Source organism: Triplophysa dalaica, chromosome 21, assembly GCF_015846415.1.
Source record: "Triplophysa dalaica isolate WHDGS20190420 chromosome 21, ASM1584641v1, whole genome shotgun sequence".
NCBI classification, from domain to species: Eukaryota; Metazoa; Chordata; class Actinopteri; order Cypriniformes; family Nemacheilidae; genus Triplophysa; species Triplophysa dalaica.
The window spans coordinates 4,119,530-4,138,131 of record NC_079562.1 but is presented as its reverse complement, the minus strand read 5'-3'; the positions used below and the strand labels follow the sequence as shown (position 1 = coordinate 4,138,131).

Below are 18,602 nucleotides of genomic sequence, written 5' to 3'. Positions count from 1 at the left end.
ACAAATCACACACTTTATCTATGAGTATTCATAAAATCTATACACAAGCAGCATGCCTAACCTCTAGAGGCAGCCAGTTCAAAACAGGTGTACAAGCGCTTTCTGTCTCAGTCTCCGCATTCTGCTGGTTTCTGGGCATCAGCAGGTTGGAGTCAATGCTGTGTTCGGCTAGAAGCTTGGCGATATCAAACTTCTGATACTCTCTCTTACGTCTGAGAATGAAAAGATCCACCAATATGCATGCATTTAGAATACACTGTGACTGTACACTGCAAGAATATAATACTGCTAGAAACCACGACTCAAATCAATCTTCTTAAACTTTTTGGAAATCCCTCACAGTGATTGTTTAAACCATCTGTCGGAACTGCTCACCTCTCCATCTCGATTTTGCGGGGAACTTGGTCGGGGGCACAAATATAAGGCAGCTGAACTTTTGGAGCGTAACTCCCAGAGTGAAAATCTGTCTCATGTGGGTGTTGTGTTGATGGCCCATACCAATCTTCTACAACACTGTTCAGGTCAGGAGATTTTTTGAACACTGGTGCTACAGTAAAAAATGACCAGTAAATTACATTGACTTAATTAGCAGATGCTTTTATCCATATCCAACTGAAAAAAAATACACTATTTACAAGTTGAAATAGAGACTAGAACAATTACATTTATGTTTCGAACCTAAATGGTATCTTACCCTTGAGGGCGTTAGACTCGTAGGCCGCCCGGCACAGTAAACTCTGCTGGGTCACTGGACCCTGTGTATAAGACTACAACCAGCGATACATGTAAAAAACAGACAAGTGACTAAACAAAATGGGTGCATTTTAGGTGTGTTGTAGTGACAGGTGGATGAACAATAAAAGATGCTTTACCTGTTCTGGACTTTTGCCTGATGTTATTATGAGCTCAGAGTAGATGCCTCTTAAAGGGGGCAGTGTAACCCTGCGTCCCTCTCTTGGCTCATGTGGAGGATGAGGAAGAAACATACCAGACCCATGAAGACAATATTCACCTTTTGAATGTTTTTTATCCATTATGCTTTATCTTGATCGATGACAGTCAGAAGTAAGACTTTCAGAAAAGAAAAATAACTGATTTAGTTCATAAAGCACAAGCTTCGTACATTGCTTAATGCAACCTTTATTAAACCAACTTCTTCTTTGTTGTATATTCATCAATTCATCAAGACGTAAGTTGTGTATCTCTTCAGAACACCAACACAGAAAAGGATTAAACACTATTATTAAACATGTGAAAGGTGCAGTAAAACACACTTCTCTCTGGTGTTTTTGTACAGGTTGTAAGTAACTGACATATGTTCCGCTAGTATTATTCACAGACACTTATAGACCAACAGTTTAATTTGCTTTCTTGCCTTTCAAAGTCATATACATTCATTATTTTAATGTATTGACAGTTCATTTTAATGCACACCTGCTGTTTGACAGGTTTTACACCATAAAAGTCGTAATACTTCCCAATCTTTTCAGAGCTGATAAAGTACACACAGCAGCGTGCATGTGCAAAGTTAAATCACTACAGGCCGCAGCGGTTACTGTTACACGGTTTTGATAAGAAGGGATACAGCTGCCTTCACTGGGCATGCGCACAGTTGATCCATATTTTTTATTATTGTAAATAGGTGTTAGGTTTAGGGTTGGGGTAGGCGTTAGCTAAAGTCATTTATTGTAACTATATGGCGAGATTTTGCACCACTTCCGGCAGTAGCTGTTCCTTCTAGCAACACGGGGTTGATGACGTCACGTCTCCGACTACTGTCAAGTGCGTACATAACGAACTTTGTATTTACCCGAGCAATGTTTTAAAATAAAATCACTGCATTTTACTTAAAGGTGACCGTAAACACAAGTATGTGTGTTACGTCATCTTATATCAACTGCGTAACGAACTATGTATTTACAGCTAGCATTGTTTAAAAATAAAAATCACTGCATTTCGCTTCAATGTTACCGTAAACAAACGTATATATGCGACAATGCAACGTACCTTTAAAAACACGTTTAAACCCCAGAAAAGCATAAAAATGAAGTTTATGTCACATATACCTTAGTTGAAATTACAGTGCTGTCCGACCTCGCCTCAAAAATAAGGTTTTCAAAGCTATTATAAAGTCAAGTCCAAGTGTTTTAAGTATTTCATCTTTTCTCCGCTGCCCTCAGTGTTTTATTAACGGCCATATACTGACGCTGCAACAGTTGCTAAGGAAACGCCATTCACTCAAGGCTTGTTTTAAATTCCAGCACGAGACAAAGTTGCTCGTGCGCTAGTTGCCTTTAGTTGCTGTGGAGAGCAAAACAAACAGCGCTCTCTGCCATATGGTTTCTTTTCTAAAGGTTTAAAATGAATAAATATGTCGCCTATACAAAATAAAAAAGCAATAGAATAATATTATATGTAGCCAGCCTATAATGAAAGACGGAAAGGACAAAAAACAATAAAGCGGTTTCTTTATCAAGAAAAAATAAATAAGATCATTTTATTTTCATACTAAAGACTGTAAAATGGGATCTTAACTCATCCTTTGTCTGCACCGCCTGTCATATAAATGTATTCTAACTGACCCCAAGACGGATCCTCACAGTCTTGGGTCAAAGGGTACCGGAATCCTCCCCTGTTTCCCATGGGAGATCACAAGCGGAAGCCACCTTCGCCCAACTGGCCTGCACATCATCCAGGGGATGCTCAGTGTAGCATGCTCTCATTTGCTCATGTGCCTACGCCAAGGTCAGAGGTCAAATACACGTGTGAAATTCAAAATGAGGAGGCAGAGATGCCGTTTGACTTTGCATGCCTTCTTACTGCCATCATTGTAAAGGACTGAAACGGCCATGACAGACTGACAGATCATTAGGGAGATTCATCAGTTCATTAAGTCAACGGGTCAAAAGTTAATGGCAGAAAAGGAAAGACTTGCAAATTAATAACATGACTTTTGCCTACTATACCGATATATGTGATGTTCATTCTGCTATTTAGTCTAATGAACTGAGACAGTTGTTATAAATTTTAGCAATAATGCTCTGGGAAGAAAGAGCCATTAAAGAACCCAACACAGAAATCTCTTTTTGAGTTCAACTTTTCCGTATGAATGTTTGTGAATCAAAATAGCACATTTTAATTTTGGGTCAGTTATTCCTTTAATTGAGAACATAGAAACTTTTATTGAGTTGTTTTTCCCAGCCTCGATGTCAAAGTCTGCTTTTTTTCATGACTCTGAAGAAGTTTCTGGCAAGTTGACATTTGAAGGTCCCACTTGGGCATCATTTTATCAGCGATTTCTTTCATCTGAAGCTTAGCAGTGACCTCAGTCACCGGCGGGACCAATCTGCTCAGAGGTTGGATAACAAAATGAGAGCGTTTCTGTTTTGAAGACCCAGATCCCATCTCTTGTTCAAACAGTCTTGTGATGCTTTGGGACAAAGCTATTAGTCATAAATTGCTGGCAGGTGTTTGAATCTATGGACATAATGTGTCCGTCATTAGGAAACATTGATTGTTGAAGTCTCATTGTTGAACTGCCTAATAGTAAGTGTCTGGAAAGGAGACTGTTCAATTTCAGAGAGAAGTGTAGTTTGCTGCAAAGCAATCGATATAAATGTGGTTTGAAATGAGGCAGCCATAGATTTTGACAACATGTAAAATCCTCTCTCATTTGTAAGTCGCGTTGGATAGAAGCATCTGCTAAATGAATAAACCTAAGTGTAACATTTTCATTAGCTGATAAGATGATAAGAAAATAGAGACAGGAGTGACAGTTGCTTCATGATAAAAGTTATCCGTCTTGATGCAAATTGTCCTTTTATTCGTATTTTCCTGTTACCCACTGTTACATTTGTAAAATAAAATTCTCTAGTAGTCCGTCTCCCCTTTTCCACCCATAATCTGCTTTTTCTGTCTTTATTCCACGGGCGGTTGTGGTTGTCACGCCTGCTTGAGTGTGACTTCTATTTTGCAGTAATGAAAGCAACATGTGCTTCTAACTATAGCCGCTCATGATACCCAGATGTTGATTTTAGAGAGGAGCAAAGGTTGGGCCCCCATCACATTCACATAGCTAAAGAACCATGAAGAATATGAAGTCAAGATCAGATTTGCGTGTTTAGACCAGGGGACAGTGTTCTATCTCCTCTAGCAAACTGATCACATGTAAAAATAAGCAGCTGATATTATGCATGTCATGTACCTCATTTTAAAATGACCAAAGATGTTTCAAAGAACCTTGGCTGCCAAACAACATTGTCGCCCATTGACCTCCGTTGTATAGACACGAAACCACAGAGACATTTCTCAAAATATCTTCTTTTATGTTCCACAGAAGAATGAGACATGGACAGTTTTGGAACATTTTTTTTTGTGAATTATTCCTTTGATGCCCTGCTGAGGCAATTAGCTAATTGGTTAAACATGGTTTGTCACAAATACAGATTTTTAGAAGTGGTTTAAACAACCCTCCAACGGTGCATGACTATAATCTGTTCTATTTAATGGGTGAAATGTATACACCATCAGGGCACCGAGTGTCATATTAACACTATATGACTTCAAGTGTGTGTTTTATGAGAGAATGAACCGAGGCCCAAAATGGTGTTGCTTACGCCAGAAGGCTAAACCAAAGGTGCTTAATGGCTTTAATGGGGACCTTTGCACCTCACAGGACCTTAAATGGCCATTAGGGGTTGGATGAGATCACGGGCGGATGATCTGGTCTGCATGTGGTAATAAAAGAGAGAGGTTTTACTCGCATGTGATGAGATTAGATCAGTTCAGTTTCGTCTGGAGAAGATCCAATTTGATTTCTTCTGACAGTGTAAAAATTATATATGCAAACATTTTTTCCAAAGGGATGCTGGGAAACATACACACATTTTTCAGACAGCCCACTTTATTTACAGTCTAGATCTGTATGTTACTATCCTGATGAGATGATTCAGAAAACTTGTAGTTTGCTGTAGTTTTATCTACTGTTTACCCTCAACGATAATGCTTGGAAATTGCTAAATCCCTCAGTAAGCACTTGACTTATTTTGCATTGTGCACCCCTCTGAAGAATGAGGGGTGTGTGTTTTTGCATGCCCGTACAGACTTCCATATGTGTGGGAAGCTTTGCCCCGCTTAATAAAATGTGGTTTCAGCTGCGTCAGGGCACTACCAATCAAACCCAAACCTCTTCAATGGAAACCACCCCTCTTAAAATTCCTCTCATTCCTGCTTCTTAAGACCTAATAACAGTGAAATTAAATGGATTTGGAATGCTGGACCATATGTGAGTGTTTAAGCGCATAGAAATCCCATTATATACAAACATGCACTTGCATGCTCACCTATTTAGACTTGCGTAAACTGACGTGAGCTACTGCGTGGAACGGTTAGGTATACAAACAACGCAACAAAAAAACATTATCTACACATGCACCTCTTTGGCATCTCTCTACATGTCCACGGGGCTCTAAACTGTCATAGCCATTTATCTGGCCTCTATCATCACCCGCTTAATCTCACTCATTTATTCTCAGATCAAAGCAGCACACTGTAATTTAAACCTACATACAGTATAAAGACATTCGCATGGTGTGCTACAAATTTTGATGTGCCTGATTTCATCCGTCCCTCATTATATATGTGGGCTTTCTATTATACAGTACAAGATAAACAACTTTATAAAGTGCCTGAATGAACTTTTGTGCCTAAGTCGTTTTAAAATCTGATGGCCGGATGACAGAAATTGCTGTAGTGAATGAGGATGATTTGTAAACATTAATCACTGATGGGTTGCACTGTTACAAAAAATACCTTGAGAAATATCAATCTATAAGAAACCTTGAGAAATAACAATCTGTAACCATTGACTTGTACTGTGCACAACAAGCATTGCTTTTTCCTTTGTCATAGGAGGAACAAAGGCTGAACAAAGGCAAAGATACACACTGAAAAGAGCTTGTCATGTCCATTTCTCCCCTGAGGAGAAATATTTTAGCCTTGTTTGCCAATGCAGCAACACTTTGTCCTATTGCTTTGTGAAAATATTTTAATGAGCTCTTGAAATCTTTATTGGATGCAGGCTGCGTTTAAATGAACCACAATTCCCATCAACCCAATTAACTTTTGAATTTTTAGCATGCAATATACACTTACACGTTGATTTGTCTGGCCCTGAGCTTTTCCTCATTTTTCAACAACGGTACACAAAACATATTAAGCTAAACACAAGAAAGTATCCAGTTAATAATTCACAAAATCAGATAAAGTGTGCCAACAATGTGTCATCCATTTGAAATCTATAGGTGGAAATTACTTTCAGTTTTTTACATTCACTCTTAGCAGGTAAATATTTATGTACCAAAGGGGTCATCCACTAATCCAGACATCCCCTGCAATCTTACAAAGTGGAATTTCGACAATGCAACTCCTTATTATAACGGCCATTACTTTACTTGGGAAAGAAAAAACTCACAGACACTTAAAAAAAACGTAATGATTAAATAGCTGTTACTAAACTTATGATTTACACATAAAGATTTAATAACACATGAAGTCATCAAGAATCAGCAAACTGGTTTGTAGAATGTAGTTTCTTTGGCAACAGCTTAATGTTTCTATATGTTGATGACAAAATATAAAGCCAAAGAACATTTGGGTAACATTTCTTGCTGTATACCTATATCCAACACGCGCACACACACGCACGCACACACTCAAACACACACACACATATAGTTTATGATATACCATATATATAAATGTTTTAACAAAATCAAGAATCCTTCGATCTCTCAAAACATTGATATCCTTCTAAATCAAACCTGCAATTTTCAAATCTGGAAGTAGTAAATATTAACAGCTCACAGCTAATTCTCCATCAATAGTATTGCCATAATCTCCAATAAAGATAGTTAGTTCACATGCAGTTTTAGGAGAGCAAAAAAGCTGCCCTGCAAACTGCAAAGGGAGTGATATTATGTTTGAAGATGAAGGCTTGCTCCGTGACTTTCTTTATGACTTGGAGGGCAGCCAGACGCTGTAGTGAGTGTTGGGGTGAATGAAAGCATGAACATACGTATGGAGGATATGAGACCGGGGGAGGGAAAGTCATACAGAGTAACATAGAAAACTCAAAACAAGAAGGGAGACAAGGAAAAAAGTAAACTATTTATTTATGTCAGAATGTATATTTCATGTTTATGTGTTAGTAAAGTCTAATTTCTGTGAGCCTGACGGAAAAGCTTGAACACAGGCAATATTCCTCCTTCCATCTTAAGCAGTTTTCCACATGTAGCATGCATTTTTTCATTAGCTGCTTTTGTATGCTGAGGATTTGTTTTTTTATTTCAATTCATCAGTGTGCAGGTGAAACATTCCATCAGAAACTCGTTAGGTTCAAAGGAGCACACCAACAAACAGCGCTGACTGGAATTTTGCACAAATTGTAAACAGGTTTTACTGTGCGTGGCTACAATTAAACCTTGCCTTGTAATGTGTCACAAAACCAAGGACTTAATTTGATTATATTTGAATCAATTAATGTGGTTTTGAACCACATTGACCCTTTTTCACAAATCTCTGTTGTAGCCTATAATTTGAGAAAATCATACATTCATTTTCATTGTTTTTGAATAACAGTTTTATTGATTTTCTTAAGAAAGACATGAAGAAAATTATTCCTAATGACTTTGGTGTTTTTTGTGTAGATCCATAAGTACAATTCACCGTCTGTTTTTTAAGTGAGTGTCAGGTGAGCATTCAGCCATGTCGTGACACCACTGGGGGGAATTTTTTGTCCATTTGTCACAGGATAAAATGTTTGCAAGGTTAACTGATTTGTTTAAATTTTGACCATCTTACCACGTGCATATTTGATTAAACGGGGCATAGTTCATAACTTGACTGACCATTACTTCATCACACAGGTGCCAGTCAGTTGGTGATATCTGAACTTCAGCCAAATTTATTTCCATTGGGTCTGATGTAGCCTACTTTGTAATATATTGCACAATATAATGGTAATATATCGCACACTTAAACACTTAATGCCAAGTGTATTATGTTGGCTTTATGTTTAATTGTACGGAAAATATATGTTCATCCCTATAGGCAAAAACATGCCTTAAACATGTCAAATGTCCTGCCTAACCTTAATGTCACAATAACCAAGAGGTGTCTCCACAGTTTGTGTACATAATTCAACATTCCTTAAAAGAAACATCAAAAGGACCCATAACTAACAGAAGCAATGTAAAAGAAAACATTAAAGAAAAGGTACATAAAATACCTTCCTCACCCCATTAAAACAAGCAGGTTTGAGTGTTCTTTTAGTGTATTCATTTTCTGGACTTCTTTGTGTGGCTGGATCGCATTAACTTTGTTCTCCAGCACCAACAAATCTGAATTCATTCTTCCAATTGGATGGGCAATAACCAATTAACCCAGAAAAAAATGGTTACATAATTAGATATTAAATAATAGATCGATTATTATGGCGTTGTATTTTTACAAACAAACAGAATTATATTAATTAAGCCCAATAAAGGGACAGTTCACCACACACAACAAAAAATATTTTTATTTTCACCACAAGTGAGTCTAAACCTGTATAAATTTCTTGTTTTGCTGAACACAAAGGAAGATATTTGGAAGAATGTCAGTTACCAAACAGATCTCATCCCCCATTTACAGCCATAGTAAGGAAAAGAAATAGTCAATGGAGGATGAAATTTGTTTGGAAACGGGCATTCTTCAAAATATATTTTTATGTGTTTAGCACAAAAAAGAAATTTGACCAGGTTTGGAACTATCTGAGGGTAAGTATATGGTTATAGCATTTTCATTTTAGGTGACCTTTCCCTTTAATAAGAATAAGATCTCACAATTTAACATCATATCATACTAAGCTATTATTTATGGTACTTCTCGTCCGCTTTTTGTACTATTTGGGATAGCCACAAATCATCATTATGTTAAACCGTATACAAAAGTGAAGGTTTGACATCTTGGCTCATCATAAGAATTAAAATCATACGGGTTAGGAATTTGAACACTGTGACTGCATTACGGTGGTATTTCAATAGGGGCAGTGGAGAGTCCTTCAAATACTTCACATTCAAGTCAGTTGGAGATAGTGTTCATTCATACCTAACTGGAGAATCCGAGCCGCGGCGCTGCGCATTACGCACTGGACCTGGATCGATCCATAGACTTTTCTAGAGTGCATCGGGGTTTCTGTTCATTTTGGTTTCCTAGCTGTAAGGAAGGTCATGTCCACACATAGAAAACACAAGGATTAACTCTTTCATCTAAATGCGCAAAGACAACAGTGCCCACGTTAAGAAGGTCGACATTGGACAGGTGCATCTAACATCGGATCCCCAGGTCATCAGGATCAGAAAACCTTCCTTGTTGACTGTGAAAATGGATGACCTATAGCAGGATCTTATCAAACTTTTTACTTTTATCTCAAACATTTTCATTTAAACATTTGGAAGACGAAACCTGCGCAGAAGTACAACGGAGGCAATAGCAATGTGAGGACAGATGATGAAGAATGATAAATAGCTAAACGATGCACTGGGAGATTATATCGTTTTTAACGTATGGATAAACATCTTGTCTAGAGAATGATAAGCATGAAACTTGTCCGACAGAGAGCTCGGTTTGTGATGCTCATATTGTTTCCTGGACTTTTGCAAGGCTTCAAAGGTGAGTCAGAAAAGGAAATTACGTATCCAATCTTCTTTTAGAAATATTTATAAAATATTACGTCCGTACGCACAGTAACAGTTAAGTAAAATACGTAACAGTTCGCTGTTTAAGGTACATATGTGTAAGCTTAGTTTGAAATGTTATGAAACTAACATTTTTATGCTTCCATTAAATGAATCAATTAATTCATAATAACAAACTTCCAAATCCATAAAATATTCTTCTTGTTTTAATTGTTATGGTTCTCATGCAAACTTTCATTTCACAAAGTTTGGAAGCATAGATGTTGCAGTTCTGTCTACTCTTTGTGACCCCATCTGAAACAACACCTCAATAACATTTTGGCTCAGGGAAAGCTAACTGTGAAAATGTGTAATGGCTTGGGTTGTTTAAGACATGTCAGAACCTGACTGTAATGTTTACAATAGCTCCGTGTCCAAAAAGTCATCTCAGCTACTTTTTCTGCACTCCTGCAGTGCTTGCATTTGTGTAAATGTGTACGCATGTTTGCACCTCTATTCTCTTGGCTCTTTTTTCCAGAGTCCAGATGTGTTGAATACGCCTGCAGCCCTCCTATGGGCAACTTGGCCAGTGGCAGGACCCTCTTCACGCTTTTCAACTCATCCTGCTTGCCAACCCACCCACGCTGTGTAACAGATCTCCATCCTCCTTCGATGATGTCCGATGACCCATTTCTTCATCCAGATACTTGGTGGGCTTCTGCGGTGGCCGATGGAGAAAAGGATGAAATCCGTCTGGACTTGGAAAAACGGTTCTGCCTGACTCACGTTGTGTTGTCGTTCCGTTCTCCGCGTCCTGCTGCTATGATGCTGGAACGCTCGCAGGACTTCGGTCAGAGCTGGGAAACCCTGAAGCTGTTTGCCAGGAACTGCAGTGAGATGTTCGGGGTCCCTGATGATGTCAGCCAAGCAGGAGCTCTATGCACATCCAGATATTCCAATGTGGTCCCATGCAGCAGAGGAGAGGTAAACAACAAGAATAAGGCGATTAAACACCACATCACAAACAATTTCTAATTTTTCTTCTTCATTGTGATGTTTTCAGATCATATTCCGGTCCATGGGATTGGGAAGTGAGATTGCAGATCCCTACAGCCCTGAAGCTGTGTCCCGTCTCACCCTGACTAACCTGCGAATACAGCTTTTAAAATCTCAGCAGTGTCCACCCTCCAAGGGTCGACGGAGCATCCTGGACCCCTCTAAAGCCTCATTTTTACCCAAAGTGCACAGCAGGTCACACACGGCTTTCACCTCCACCTCAGATCAATTAGATTCAGTGCCTTTTGCCATCTACTATCTTCTGGCTAAAGGGATGTGTTTGTGTCACGGTCATGCTGAAAATTGCCTTCCTAAAAATAAAGGACAAGACCGCAATACGGTAAGTCTATCTGTTTTTTGAGAGAATTATGGGATGAGCAGTCACACAGCACTTGAAGTGCTTTAAAAGGATAACATTTTGTTCATTATTTACTCAACTTCCTGTTATTCCAAACCTCTATGAGTTTCTTTCTTCTGCAGAACACAAAAGAAGATATTTTGAAGAATGTTGTTTACCAAACAACATTGGACCCCATTGTATGGACTCAAACTCAGACATTTCTCAAAATATCTTCTTTTGTGTATTACATGACATGAGGGTGAATAAATGTTTACAGGATTTCTATTTTTGGGTGGAGTATCCATTAAGGGCTATATAGGTATTAAATGCACATGCATTCCAACCCATGACCATGCTGAGCTGCTGTAAAAAATATATTAGATGAATTCAACTGCAGCTGTGTTGTTTTACTACACTTTCAACTACACTGTTTCCTGGTCTGCATACTTGAGGGCGTAAGTGCACTCAGCCGCTTGTCAGAAAAATATAATTGCCTGTTATATGTATTTTTAGACGGCTTTGTGGATTTGTGTGGCTTGAATGGGCAGCAGCTGAAAGTAACGTGATTGCTCTGGATTGCAGGTGTCTGGCATGTGCGTGTGTACCCACCACACAGCTGGTGAGCACTGCGAGAGGTGTGAGCCGCTCTACAATGACCGACCTTGGAGGGCGGCCAACGGAAGCAGTGGCGAGAGCAACACGTGCCAGAGTAAGGATCTTTGGATATTTTTTGGGTATTGTGGAAACAACAGTGACATTGACTTTAATGCTTTTTATTCGCTCTGTTGAATATGCATATTCAACAGAGAATATGCATGCAATATGAATATGCAGACCATCAGAACTGCCATATCAAAGTCAAAAGTTTTTTTAGTTAAAAATGTGTTCAGCTATACATTACCACATTTGGCAGATGCTATAAGCCAAAGCAATTTACTCTTCAATCAATCTATACTTGTTCATCGATATGTGTGGTCCCTGGGGATTAAGCCCTTGACTTTTGCTATCTAAGGCAATGCTCTTTCAACTGGGCTACAGGAACTATAAAACAGGGTTTTGTGTGAGACCATTAAAATGTCAAGGACTGTTTTTGCTTTTTATCTGTCTTGTGCCTCACAGGTTCCACTCACTCATAATGTCTGCGTCTGTCTCTTTTTTTTCTTCTTTTTTTCAGAATGTGAGTGTAATGGCCATGCAGAAAGCTGCCACTTCTCGCAGCGAGTGTGGTTGTCCACAGGGGGCAGTAGTGGGGGCGTCTGTGATAGCTGCCAGCATAACACTGTGGGCCGCCGGTGCCAGCGCTGTTGTCCTGGATACCACCGCCACCCTGCCCGACCCCTCAACTCGCCGCATGCTTGCACACGTAAGACAGTCTGAAAGGGAAATAAATGCTTAGCTGTCATGTAATAAAATGTCAGTTCTGTCATTTGTAATTCTGCATAGTAATGCTCAATGTAAGTTAAACCTTTCTGTTTGATTTCTATTGTAGGATGCTGGTGTGACCTAGTTGGCTCTGTGTCAACGAGCAGCGAGGCGCCATGGTGCCATCCCAGAAGTGGGCAGTGCCACTGTAAACCTGGTGTGGGTGGTACCACCTGCAGTCATTGTCTCCCAGGGTACTGGGGGTTTGGAGAGGAAGGCTGCAAAGTTTGTGTGTGCCCTTTGACCTGTGACCCCATCACAGGTCACTGTCTAGACAGGTTGGAATGATGTAGAGTTCAAAGCGTTCAAAGTATAAAGAGTGCAGTTAAACACTGTTTAAAAAACAATAAAATACCTTTTACATTCCATTGAAAATAAAGACTAAATAAAGACTATAAAGACTTAATTACCCACATAAAGAATGTTAGAAGAATTGGCAGAAACAAAGATATTACTCACTAAGATATTCAATGAGCATACAATTTTTCTCAGGTTCTTTGTTTTTGGTGTCTGTTGTTTTCCTTTTCCAGCAGAGGGAATGTCAAGCTTTACAATGTACCCATTGGTGGGAAAATTCCTGAACTGTCCCACTTTAAACCTCAAGAGGATGAGAGGGTGTGGCCTAAAGAACTCGCTGTCTCCGCACTGTACTTCACAGGTGAGTCGACTACAGTAACAATACATTCCACAGTAACAAAGACTATTGTAAAACGTGGGAAACAACAACACTATATTTAGGATCTGATGTTCCAAAGTTATGTCAGCCCTTCAAAACCTTTTAACCTGAAATGGTTACGGGATAAACTCTGAAAAAACCTGTCAAGGATGCCAAGATCATAACTCACCTCAATATTTAAACAAATAAATAGAACATTTTTCAATAGAAAATTTAAAAAAATGCTAATTTAAAGCCAACTTTTATGATTTGGCTTTTTTAACAGTTACATTGTTTACTATATGGAAATCTCACAATGCAAAATAGCTTGATGATCCTGAAAATAGACTTCTTTGTCTCTGTACAATTGATCATTCCTAATCTTACTTAAGCATGTAATATAAATATATATAATATAAACGTTTATGAATTTGAACTTATCATAAACCTAAAAAAAAAAATGTGTGCAATTTGTTCATTTCTCAACAGGAAAGTGTAGCTGTAAAGAGAAAAGGCTTAAAAGTATGTCTGATCTTTGTATGATGAAACATGCATATGGTAAGACGTTATTTCTTGTAATGGATTTCAAATTAATTTTATGTATTGATTCATTGGACAAATAGAAGAGATGCAATTTACTTACTGAAGCTGACTGAATTAAGTGACTTGACTGTTTCTGGTTGCTGTAGTGATCAAAGCGAGTGTGTTAACGGCTCATGATAAAGGCACACACGCCGTTGTCCAGGTGAAGGTGAGGAAAGTGTTTCGTTCCAGAAAACTGCCTCTATTGCAGGGCACACACAGTCTGTACCCGCTCTCCTGGACCAGTCGTGGCTGCACCTGCCCCATTCTTAACCCAGGTAAAGAGCCCAAATATCATTATTACTCTTACAGTCCTATATTATTTTCTTCTTTTCTTTTCTGCACAAGGATTTGTTTTCTATTTAAATGGGCACATAGCTCTAGTAATACTGAGAATATACGAAACATGGCTTTGATTCCAGTGTCTGACTATTGTTTCTCTACATTAAGGTGAGAGTTATTTGCTGGCTGGTCCAGAAGAGCTAAACACAGGGAGGCTGTTGGTCACAATGCAGAGCCTTGTGGTGCCGTGGACCCCAACCCTGGGCTTTCAAGTTACAGAAGCACTGCACCAGGGCTGCCTATGATGATATCCTAATCAGAATATAGCAAAACATTGTGCAAACTTGAAAGACTTTCCAGACCTATCTTACCAAAGCAGCTGGAAAAAATTTACCATTCTGGACCAGATGTAATGTAATGAGGTCAAATACCACAGGAACCTTAAATAAAATACTGAATGAAGACAATTCAAAAAGGATGTCCATGGCATGAAACCGAATATACAGAAAAGTCCTTTTAACTTCTTGACCATCTGGATATCAAGTACAGTTTCAACGAGGCTCTTTTAAAACACCTGCTCCTCGTAGTGGCTAAAAGAGAATCTCGACAGTGGATTTCCAAAGCACTCGCTTTTTCTTTCCTGTGATTATGTTCTTCCTATTGAAACAGATAGTGGTGACTATTCATTTTGATGGGCTCATCCCTGTGTTTTCCTCGTAGTCACAGTCACAAGGCAAAACCACAGTTGACTGGTCATCTTATGGACCAAAGAAAGTAATGAATATTAATTTTAGCCACTTCCTTCGCAAACCAATTGAAGAATTGACAGGAAATTGATTCAACTTATTGGAACACACTAGTTTGAAGATAACAGAAAACAGACATAAACCTGAATCCAAACAAATCCTATGTTTTTCTCTTGGTTAAATGTATTAATTAAAATTCTTGTGAAGGAACCAATCATAGATGTTTTATTAGGACAATTGAAAAGCACTGATCCTGCACGCGGAGAACATTTTTTGTGAATTCAATCTTTTATATATCACTTCATGCATATTTAATTTCCTTTTCAGTTGTTTAAAAAACATTTGATACATTTTTGAAAAATGTACATGACTTATTCAGTTTTCCCCACTCCTTATTATTTCATTTTTTTAATCAGTATATTTTTTATTAAAACATATTTTATGAACAGAAAAATCAGAGCTGTAAAATCAAGTGTTTTGTCACAAGAATTATGTTGTTAAGGCTTAGAATGTATTAGGACAAATCGTTTCACAGACAGGAAGACATATTAACACAGACACTCTTGGAGATACAGACAGATTTGTAAATATTTTGCCTACTTAAACTGATTAAAATGTACACACATGTGATCTGTAAGGGATACTTCAGCCAAGAATAAAATGTTGCCATGTTTTACTCCCCCTCAAGACCTCCTAACAAAATATCCCTTGCAGTCGGAGTAGTAATACCATGTATGCTGCTCATGAATCAGAAGCTTGTTTTTCCGGCAAATGATGCAAGTTCCTGTGACAAACACAGAATAGAATGCCGTCTCCTCTGTGTGGAAGCTTTCGTCACCATCATTTACCTGAAAAACATTATCGTTAAAAAAACGCATCGATTCGCTTCAGAAGACCAAAGAATTGCCCCGCATTCACTTCCATTCTACCACTTGGAGGTAAAAGGATATGTGATATTATAACTCCGACTGCATAATTCTTCAAGGAGAAAGTCATATAGAGTTAGTAGGCCTTGAAAGTGTGCAAAACATGGGGAAATTGTGTTTCTAGGCTGAAGTGTCCCTTTAAACAAGTCAATGTGCTGACCAGGCATGTTTTGTAACTCATGATAACTTTAGTTATAAGATGTACATGATTATACTTAAATTCTAAATCCCTGCTTAAGGTTAGTATGGGTTCTGGGACAAAAACGGTCATATAAACACTGCTAAACGCTAGATACTTAAAACACACCCAACAAAGGTCTTCAGGATAATGAATATCTGCATTCACTAGCATAGCAGGTAAGGTTGCTGTTGGTTTACTTCTGCCCCCTTCTGTTTGTACCTGGTACAGAAACTTGGGACTTTTCAAACATACAAAGTCACTGAACTTATGAAATTGTTTAATCATTCTATATATAAAAATAATAATCACAGGAAATGTATGCAGGCCTTCTAGCTTGAGTAAACATTTCTGTTCGTGAGGATAACAGAACTCTGAACTTAAAATTACAGATGCCAAATGACCTTTGATCCATAGTAATTCACAAAACAAACAAGTTTAGGACAGTTAGTGGAGCAGAAAATAACCCAAAAACACTGCTGGTCGAATAAACCAGGCAACCTAGATGAGGTGAGGTGGTGGAATATATCAGAGGTCCAGGTGCCAAGTGACTGATCACATGCCCATCTGTAAAACGTTTAAGCATTGTCCTACATTTGTTGTCATACTTTTTCCTACATGCATAGTGCATTTTATTGTCATTTCAATCTATTCATCAGATAAACTTGAAGGGCTTCTCCCCCACTGCATCCGTGCTTCATGCCGCCAGGTCAAGAGAAAGTCACCCCAATGGTGTCACATAACATCTCTGTATACTCTAAAATGGAGCTGTCTCTGCTGTGATCCAAAAGAAATGAAGCGAGTAATATTAGCTAGCTGCTGGGTTATCTGTGGCAGCTGATTCAGAATCAGGAGAGGGTGCAGAGTCTGTTGAAGTGGATTCAGTATGTGTAGTTTCAGCCCCTCCAGGGGGGGCACTGTCATTGTCATCCTCCTGTGGATAGAGCTCAGGGTATTTCTGCATACATTCCTGCATACTCCGGAAGTTTTCCACACAATCCGACCCCTTTAACTCCTCCTTGCTATAGTGGAAACAAGAAAAGGCTTCCTTGAACTGCTGTCCACAGGGGCCGCTAGCCATACCACCCAGACATGGGCAGTTCCAGTTTATTTCCCCATTGGGTAAAATAAGACCTAGAAGAATGACATCAAATTGTAACATCGAGTAACAACAGGAGAGCAACACAAGTGATACTTCAGTCTAAACTATTTAAATAAATCATCTTAACCTTTCTTCAGAATACAAATGTCAATAAGAGTAAGCTTACCATGATCCTCATAGGGATCATTGGGGTCATCTTCAACAAGCTCAGCATTACTAGGGGCTTCATGATCCTCCTTGGTCACGAATATGATTCGATCTTTACCTAACATGAGATGAACAGATGAAAACAATTCTCATTATTAATCCACCGTTATTTGGAATACATTGAGGTAATCTAACAGAACACAGTCTATGGAGGCTATGAACCTGTTTGACACGCACTTAAAACAACACATACCTGTATTCTGAACAAAAAGAATAAACTGTACATAAACTTGTGTTTCTGTTTAACATAAACTTCTGTGTTTATAGTTATACAACTCAATCTATAGTACAAACTTTAACCTTGTAGCATTGTTATGTTAAGGTATGACAGGTATGTACCCCAGAACATGTACATAAATAAATAACTATTTGTACTACTAACCAGTGCCCAGGTTATATGACCTTGCTCGCATCTGCTGGTTGAAGACTTACGAAATGGGGCTATGACCATAGGAAAAATGACTAAATCCCATTAAATAATGTCTTTGACGTATGACATTGCATTACATTTGATTTATAAGACATTTATTTTATATCATGCTACATACATGTGGTAACGAGGAATTAATTATTCAGCAATTTTTAAATGGAACTCACTAACACATTTAATATACAGCACATAAACAAGACTGACATTATTTTACAATCCTAAATATTAGGATAGTAATATTAGGAAATATTAGTAGCAAATTTGGATTGGCAAGAGTGACTTTTAAGGGCATGAGCCCTAGCCACATAGCTAAATGACATTGAAAGCCAGGTTATAAAATCGATTGTTCTGTAAAATTCACTTCAGTCATACCTTCCTGCTTGCAGTACGACATGTCTGCAGTAAAACTCTGATCGCCGTTTATCCGAGCAATTTAATTCAAACACCGGCACAACGATCAATCCACACGCCTGTTACATCAACTCCAGCATGGAGCAGCGAGGAAGCGAAGGTAACCGTGTGACGTCAGGACAGATGGAATTCAAAATAAAAGTTGGTCAAAGATTTTAATGTAAAAGTCAAGAAACTTAATATAATATTAAAAGAAACAAGTAAGTCATATTTATTTACTAAAATATTATATTTCATTGTCATTCAACAATTAGCTAATTTTATAATTATAATAAATCCTTTTACTCTAATACTACATATTTCTTTCGGTGTATTTCTAGCTTTCAAAACAGGCCTTTGTGTTTCAGTAGATTACGTTTACATTTCACAGCCTATTTCAATGTTTTTAGTTTGACACGGAATACAAAAGGTTCTGTCTAGTTACTCAAAATGGCGATAGTTAGACTTTTGTTATGAGCAAGTTTGAAACTTACGCTTGCCATGCATTGATTTCGGCTATTTTAAATGTGTAAATAGTGACGTGAACGCAATTCTAAGAATTGCAAAATT

At 38.3% G+C, this 18,602-nt stretch overlaps 3 protein-coding genes across 4 annotated transcripts in view; 1 reads left to right on the top strand and 2 right to left on the bottom strand.

Moving 5' to 3' along the window:
- Positions 1-2,323, bottom strand: part of dnah1 (dynein, axonemal, heavy chain 1) — a 32,110-nt gene extending 29,787 nt beyond the window's left edge. The window contains exons 1-5 of the mRNA XM_056734772.1: positions 2,067-2,323; positions 873-1,071; positions 695-767; positions 376-547; positions 62-212 (exon numbers count right to left, since the gene is read on the bottom strand). Of these exons, the coding sequence (XP_056590750.1) occupies positions 62-212; positions 376-547; positions 695-767; positions 873-1,034 (558 nt within the window). The 5' untranslated portion in view covers positions 1,035-1,071; positions 2,067-2,323. The remainder of the gene's footprint in view (positions 1-61; positions 213-375; positions 548-694; positions 768-872; positions 1,072-2,066) is intronic.
- Positions 1,647-15,063, top strand: si:dkey-202e22.2 (netrin-4). Of its 2 annotated transcripts, none has more exons than XM_056734774.1 (10): positions 1,647-1,782; positions 10,255-10,700; positions 10,780-11,112; positions 11,695-11,821; positions 12,287-12,475; positions 12,602-12,812; positions 13,065-13,192; positions 13,679-13,747; positions 13,879-14,049; positions 14,222-15,063. In XM_056734774.1, the coding sequence occupies exons 1-10, from the start codon at positions 1,755-1,757 to the stop codon at positions 14,356-14,358; spliced, it is 1,839 nt and encodes a 612-aa protein (XP_056590752.1). In that variant the 5' UTR covers positions 1,647-1,754; the 3' UTR covers positions 14,359-15,063. The 2 variants fall into 2 exon arrangements, with proteins under 2 accessions (XP_056590752.1, XP_056590751.1); XM_056734773.1 differs by lacking the exon at positions 1,647-1,782 and adding an exon at positions 9,160-9,711.
- Positions 15,064-16,166: 1,103 nt separating this feature from the next.
- chchd4a (coiled-coil-helix-coiled-coil-helix domain containing 4a) lies at positions 16,167-18,158 on the bottom strand. Its single transcript, XM_056734780.1, has 3 exons — positions 18,015-18,158; positions 17,172-17,270; positions 16,167-17,037 (listed from the first exon to the last, which is right to left on the bottom strand). The coding sequence occupies exons 1-3, from the start codon at positions 18,034-18,036 to the stop codon at positions 16,712-16,714; spliced, it is 447 nt and encodes a 148-aa protein (XP_056590758.1). The 5' UTR covers positions 18,037-18,158; the 3' UTR covers positions 16,167-16,711.
- Between the last annotated feature and the right edge of the window lie 444 nt (positions 18,159-18,602).